Below are 6,854 nucleotides of genomic sequence, written 5' to 3'. Positions count from 1 at the left end.
ATTCTGAGAAAAAAAGTCAGAACCTGAGATTAAAGTCAGAATTCTGAGAAAAAAGTCAGAATCTGAGATTAAAGTCAGAATTCTGAGAAAAAAAGTCAGAATTCTGAGATTAAAGTCAGAATTCTGAGAAAAAAGTCAGAATTCTGAGATTAAAGTCAGAATTCTGACTTTTTTCCCATGTTAAACTGAAATAAAATTTAAAAATCAGTTTACTTTTTTTTTTTCTTTTCAGTGGCCCTAATCCTCTTCCGTAAATATGCTTTTGTTTGTATTTTGTGGTTTTTTTGCCTACCATCTGCCTATATTTAAGTTTTTTTCTGCAGCAGAATAGGACCCAATTGCCATAGCGATAACCATAACTGAAGAATTTAAGAAAGATTAAAGAAAAACTGATAATGATCTTTTTTTCATAGAAAGAGCCCATAGCATCACATATCCTCCACCATACAGTACATAGCAGTGGACATGAAGTGATTTTCCAAACATTCATCCTTTGTGGAACATTAAGCAGAGCTGCAGCTTTTGTTGCAGAAAAACCTAAATTTCAGTTTCATCTGTCTAAAGTAAATAGAATTTTTATTTATAGTTCCAGTAGTAGAGTCTTCAAATTTGTGATGGTTGAGAAATTGTTTTTGCATCAGTTGTTGTTGAGTTGCTAGATACCTTTGATACAACCAGCTGCTATGTAGATAGTGGTTTCTTTGAACACTTTGTGACCCTCAAGACATTAATTTTCAAAGTACTTTCCAGAAAAAAGACTTTGGAGATGATTTGCTGCCATGACGATCTTTTATGCACAAGATAAATACGGGTCTTCATCCAGACTAATGACCTCTGGCTAAGAGAAATAGACCAATGTCACATGATATCTGTTCCCCAAGAAAAATAAAAAGTCTTTGATTTCCCAGTAGATGTTCATAAAAGGTTTGATATTATTAAAAACATTAAAAATGTGTTGTTAAAGTTTAATAAAAAAACAAAAAGCAAGAAAATGTCTTAAAATTCTATTTTATCTGCACTGAATAAATGTACTCGAATTAAAGACCATATATTCCACTTATGTGGTGTGAGACAGTGATTTTGCATTGAAAGATCTTTGTTTTTCCAGCTTATTTCTCATCTTTACCGCGGTGCCAATAGATTTGGCTAGAGCCATACATTATATTATCTATTCTTTACTTTCTTGAACCAGGGCATGCTTTCTGTATCCCTCAGATTCAAGTTGATCCTTGAACAGATCAAGACGGTGGTAAATGATGACACCACGTATTTAAAAGGCAGCCTGAACATGCGGACCCAGAAGTGTTACGCTGTGCGGCCCAACATCAATGAGTTCCTTGACATTGCACGCAGAGTTTACACTGAGATTGTAGACGACATTGCAGGTGGTCATGACAGATGTCCCAGTGCAACTCTCTTTTTGAATAGTTTTAATGCTATATCTGTAGCTGGTGGCTCTGTGTCTGTCTCATTCCTGTGTACAGGACTTGTGAACCAGTTAGGGGAGAAATACGGCTTACCATTGCGCACCAGTTTTAGCACGTCTCGAGGGTTCTTTATCCAGATGAAGCTGGATGGAGTGGTCTTACCTGAGGGCATCCTCCCCCAAGAGTTCATCAAGGTAGGATCCTCTAAAGACTTAAAGGTATAGTGGAGGATGTTCTTTTTATGGGTGGATCATCTAAATAAGTGGTCCTCCTAACTGTCAATCATTCTGGTGATATGTTTACTTAAGGCCGTCCTGCTCGTCCACATTTTCACTTACCGATGGTGAGTCTGACATAGTGGAAAAATATTTTGGAAAGTAAGCTTGTATGAGCGATGCAAACAGCACCTTTTAAACAGAGCGTGCACGAGGAGAAATGGACTTGTGCATGCTCTTGCACATCCTTAATAGGCGTTCCGTCTTGAGAACAGGTACAGGGTTGTGCATGTACATTTTTTTTTTTAAGTCAAAAATCCTCCACTATACCTTTAAATGTCTTTACACAAAACAGACTCAATTGAAAGTAGAGGTAGCTAACTTAACATTATTAGTCACTAAAGCTGACTCCATGCCAACAGAAGACCTTTTATTTCAGGTCAGCAAGTACAGGAACAACTACAGCTTCACTACTGCAAACCTAATAAAGATGAATGGACGCTGCGATGAGGCTCTGAGGGAAATATTTCACATGTCTTATGTGTAAGAAAATTGTTATCTATTCATTTTTGAAAATGTTTTTGCAAATGTTGCAGCACTGACTGATAAGTAAACATTTATTCCTGCTCGTATTTTCTTTCCAAAAGAAATCACATTTAGATAACTTAATCTCATGTATTTATTTAATTTAATGCATATTTATCCAAGATTATTATGACGTTTCAGAGCTTTGAAATATTTCTATGAACTCATATTGTGTTCAAGTTCTAATAACGCTACACAGTATTTTTCTTAGTCACTCAAACAATAACGAGTCTCAACTTTGGAATGTTTTGCAGAAAATAACTTTAATCAGTTAATGTCCACTAGAGGGTGCTATTTATAACTAATGATGCCTGTGTGTTTTAACAGGGTGATATGCCAGCTGCTAACCCGAATCCATGAGCACATCCACTGCCTTTATAAACTCTCTGACACTGTTTCCATGTTGGACATGTTGCTCTCGCTGGCCAGTGCATGCACAATCTCAGACTATGGTCAGTATGAACCAGTTCAATGACACTTCATGCACCTTTCCTCTTTATAACAGTTTGTCTCATAGAACCCAAAACCTTATCAGCATTTAGAAGAGACTAAAATTTTGGACGAGATGGAAAATTATCTGTGTGGCAAAAACACTTCAGTTCACCCTTAACAGATTCTTATGGTAAAGCATGGTGGTGGCAGCATCGTGTGGTGAGAATACGTTTCTTTAGTAGAGAGAGACGCTGGTCCGAGTTGATGAAAACATATATGGAATCTAAAACAGGACATTTCTACAAAGGCTTTCAGACTTGGAATGCTTTTAATGATTATTTTGCAAATTGATTAATCTGTTAATGATAAATAAGCTTTACTTATATAGCTTTCTGTTTAGACTAAGGACTTCAGTGTGCTTCACACTACCTTCAGTAATTCACACTCTGATGCTGGTTAGTAACATGGTAATCACAGCTGCACTGTGGCAGACTGACAGGCAAACCTTTCCACTAAGGAGAGTGAAGGATGCAAGGGCTGCTGCAAACAGTGTGGGGATTTTAACCAGCATCCCACCGAGTACAGGACAAGGCCTTACCTCCTGAACCAATTCATACGTGGAAAGAAAATATTGCCTAGACTAATTTTTTTGAGCCAATTTGACCAAAAATGGGCAATTCGAGGAATCTCTGCTGAATATAGAATATTTACTGACAAAGAAGAGTTGTTTTTCTTAATCAGAAATGCAAAATATGTAAATAAATATAAATATACAGTTGTGACATAGGGATTACTGCTCTGGGATGGTTGTTACTTTAGCAAATGGCATGTTTTAAGATCTGTATGTCTGTTTACTCCACTTAACAACTAATCAATTATAAAATAAGTTGCAGGTGATTTCAATATTAGATTTATTACAATTATTATAATTAATTATTCAAGCCATTATTAGAGCAAGGTAGAGGTTCACCGTCCTGTGGGACAAAAACAACTTATCCAAGCTCAAATCTGTGCCAACTAACACGTCTAATGTGAAAACTGGCAGTGGCAGCATAATGCTGTGGGTTGGTCTATCTTCAGTGATTTGTATTTGAAAATAAACTACCAAATTTTAAACCATCTGTTATTGTTTCCTTCCTCTTTACAAATGTGTTAGCCTAAAATGAAATAAAAAAAAAGTTTCAGGTGAAAAGATGTGTGATAGCTCGTAGTTAAATCCCACTTTTCACACATTCTGGTGAAGTTCTAGATACCGTCCTCTTCATGACGTTTGATCTGTTGTCCCAGGGAGGGCGGCTCCATTAGACAGCTGTGAACTGATCTACTAGGCTTAAATCTCTGCTGGCCTCAGTTCTTTTTGTGTGCAGCGCCACCCCCAGCACCCACGTGGGTGGCGATTGCTGGCCCTCAGCTGTCTGAAACTGTCTCTCCATTGATGCGTGCTGACTGCCTGCCCCCCCACTTCTGTCCCAGCCTGCTTGCACTCAGATTACCCTTCTTACATAAGCTCTCACTGATGTGCTGTATTTGCAGAGACAACTGCAGCCGCCAACCCTCTGCAACCAGTGCTTTTTTATCTATCCGTTTTCTGCCAGTGTATATTCCTGCAGCTAATCCATACATTTTGATACATCCTAGATTAAAAGCAGTGCTGATCATTGCAGATGCTTTTACAGTATTTTATTTGCATAAACATATGTCATATGCAGGAAAAATCAAACAGCAGCTTGTAATGACGTTTACGTGTTTTTCTTCTGTGGCTGGCAGTGCGTCCAGAGTTTACAGACACCCTGGCCATAAAGCAAGGTCGTCACCCCATTCTGGAGCGACTGGCCCGACAGCAGCCGGTCTCGAATAATAGCTACATCTCCGAGGGCAGCAATTTTGTCATCATAACAGGGCCCAACATGAGCGGCAAATCCACATACCTCAAACAGGTGGCGCTGTGTCAGATCATGGCCCAAATAGGTCAGCTGCTAATATCCCAGCCTTATAAACCATGCAGCGTGCTTAACTTAACCAAGCATCATGAATCCTGTGTTTTGATTCTTCGAGGCTCTTTCGTCCCAGCGGAGTATGCCTCGTTCCGGATCGCTGATCAGATTTTCACCAGAATTGGTGTTGATGATGACTTTGAAACCAACTGCTCCACCTTCATGTTGGAAATGAAGGAGGTAGGTTGTTGTTTTTGCACAAAGATGGCACACAATTGTTCACGTAATAATTAAAAGGAGTGCTTAATCCCTATAACATTATTTGTTTCATTCCTTTGAGATCTCGTATATTATACACAATGCGAGTGACAGGTCACTGATCATCATAGATGAACTGGGGCGTGGCACTAGTGCTGAGGAAGGCATTGGAATCTGTCATGCAGTTTGTGAGTTCCTCCTTGGCCTAAAGGTAAAGCACATGTCAGCAAAGTTGAGCTCAGCCGCTCCTATGTGAGAATTAAAAACCAGATAACTCAGATTCCTTTGGTGTTCATTAGACTTCTAAGTCCTTTCTAATTGTTTAAAGTATGCCTCCCTGGTCAACATGACGCAGCAGAACAAAAGGAAAGCCGCGCGCTTAATAAATGCTTTAAACTTGAAGGTGTGTCCTGTTATTTTCTTTTCTTTGCAGGCCTTCACTCTGTTTGCTACACACTTTTTAGAGCTCTGTCAGCTGGAGTCTCTCTATCCTAACGTGGAAAACCAGCACATGGAGGTTCAGCACACACGCAGCAGAGACTCTGGCACAGAGCAAGTGGTGTATACATATCTGCTGAGTCGAGGGTGCTCTGAGGAAAAGCACTATGGTAACCAGTCAGTGTATTTTAGGAGTTTTGTTGAAGCTTGCTATGACAGTGATCACAGTGCCCTTATTTTTAGGTCTGAGAGCCGCTGAGATGACCTCACTTCCTCCTAGTATAATCCAAGAGGCGAAGTCAGTGGCCTCTAAAATCAGCCAGCAGCTTCTGGTAATATTCACAAAGATCAGATTTAGATATTGCTTTTTCTTACCCTGCTTTGAAAAGGTTTTTTAAAAGTGTTAAAAATCTTTTTACTTGACAATGACTGATAATAATGTCTTTCATAGCTATTGTATATAACCAACGAAAAAAAAAAAAAATTAACATTTTTTGTACCGGATAGAAAATGGTATCGTTTTAAAAATAAAAATTTATTTGTTCTGATGTGACTCTAGACATCAATTTTCCATGATTGCCAGCTTTCTAGCTCTATTCCCATCAGCAGTGATCGGGCTGCAGGAAAGCATCCCTACATCAGTATGCTGCAAAAGCTTTCTGTTTTATACTCTAAAGACGACGCATTCTTGCTTTTAAAAGTGCAACACAACATGAAACTATAGAGTCTAACGTTAAACCTTTGGTTGGCTTCTATTTGTCATTTCCAGGCCAAATATCCCACTGATCCAGAAACACAGAGACAGAGAGCAGTGTACCGCCTGGCCACTCGCCTATTGCAGACTGCCAGAAATTCAAGACTTGACCCAGAGAGCCTGCGCATGTATCTGAAAGGACTGAAGAGGCAGTATGAGGCGGAGCTGCAGGCTGCAAGCCCAGCAAGACCCACAGACTCCGGGAATTAGTCAGTATGTGACTGGAAGGAATGAAGGACTCTGTCCTTCAAAAAGGGAGACGAATACAAGAAATACATTTCTCCATTGATTGTTAGTTGGTAATTATACATTTCCCTTAGGTTATATGTGTCTCTTGGTTGTTTATGTAACTCTGTTGTGCTTTGATGGAGCTGCAAACTTTCCACTCAAATACATGCAGTTGTAAAGAACAGATAGATATATTGATTATTTATTTGATAGGTTATCCTGTTTAGAAAGGAAAACACACCTTTATTACTATAATAGTTTGTCTTATTGTGTATTTCTGTTAAATTGTTGTAAAAGAGATATTTAATGAACAGATTCTTTCTCATGATGAAAATAAACGGTCACACAAGGTTTATCCATAAAATATGTGTTGATTACACAGGTCGTAAGGTGAGAACTATGAACTCTTCTCAAAGACAAAGTGCTTTGGTCAAGTTTCCTGACTTAAAAAAAGTGCTATGCAAGTACAAGCCATTTACCATTTACAATTGTAAACATTGCCTGACAAAATGACAAAAGAAATACATACATTTTTAATTAATATATATTATTTAAATTTCAGCAGAATATGAAACAAGAAAGC

The 6,854-nt window shown here is 38.5% G+C and overlaps 1 protein-coding gene across 1 annotated transcript in view; it reads left to right on the top strand.

The window, feature by feature from the left end:
* The window catches only part of msh4 (mutS homolog 4), a 10,607-nt gene extending 4,333 nt beyond the window's left edge, over nt 1–6,274 (top strand). Inside the window, exons 10-19 of the mRNA XM_015376100.1 lie at nt 1,216–1,385; nt 1,485–1,621; nt 2,082–2,185; nt 2,555–2,679; nt 4,427–4,627; nt 4,715–4,833; nt 4,934–5,062; nt 5,285–5,459; nt 5,533–5,621; nt 6,059–6,274. Coding sequence (XP_015231586.1) covers nt 1,216–1,385; nt 1,485–1,621; nt 2,082–2,185; nt 2,555–2,679; nt 4,427–4,627; nt 4,715–4,833; nt 4,934–5,062; nt 5,285–5,459; nt 5,533–5,621; nt 6,059–6,253 — 1,444 coding nt within the window. The 3' untranslated portion in view covers nt 6,254–6,274. The remainder of the gene's footprint in view (nt 1–1,215; nt 1,386–1,484; nt 1,622–2,081; nt 2,186–2,554; nt 2,680–4,426; nt 4,628–4,714; nt 4,834–4,933; nt 5,063–5,284; nt 5,460–5,532; nt 5,622–6,058) is intronic.
* The last annotated feature ends 580 nt before the right edge of the window (nt 6,275–6,854 follow it).

This window comes from Cyprinodon variegatus, unplaced genomic scaffold (genome assembly GCF_000732505.1).
Source record: "Cyprinodon variegatus isolate N-32 unplaced genomic scaffold, C_variegatus-1.0 Scaffold129, whole genome shotgun sequence".
NCBI classification, from domain to species: Eukaryota; Metazoa; Chordata; class Actinopteri; order Cyprinodontiformes; family Cyprinodontidae; genus Cyprinodon; species Cyprinodon variegatus.
This window is presented reverse-complemented; position numbering and strand designations above follow the sequence as displayed.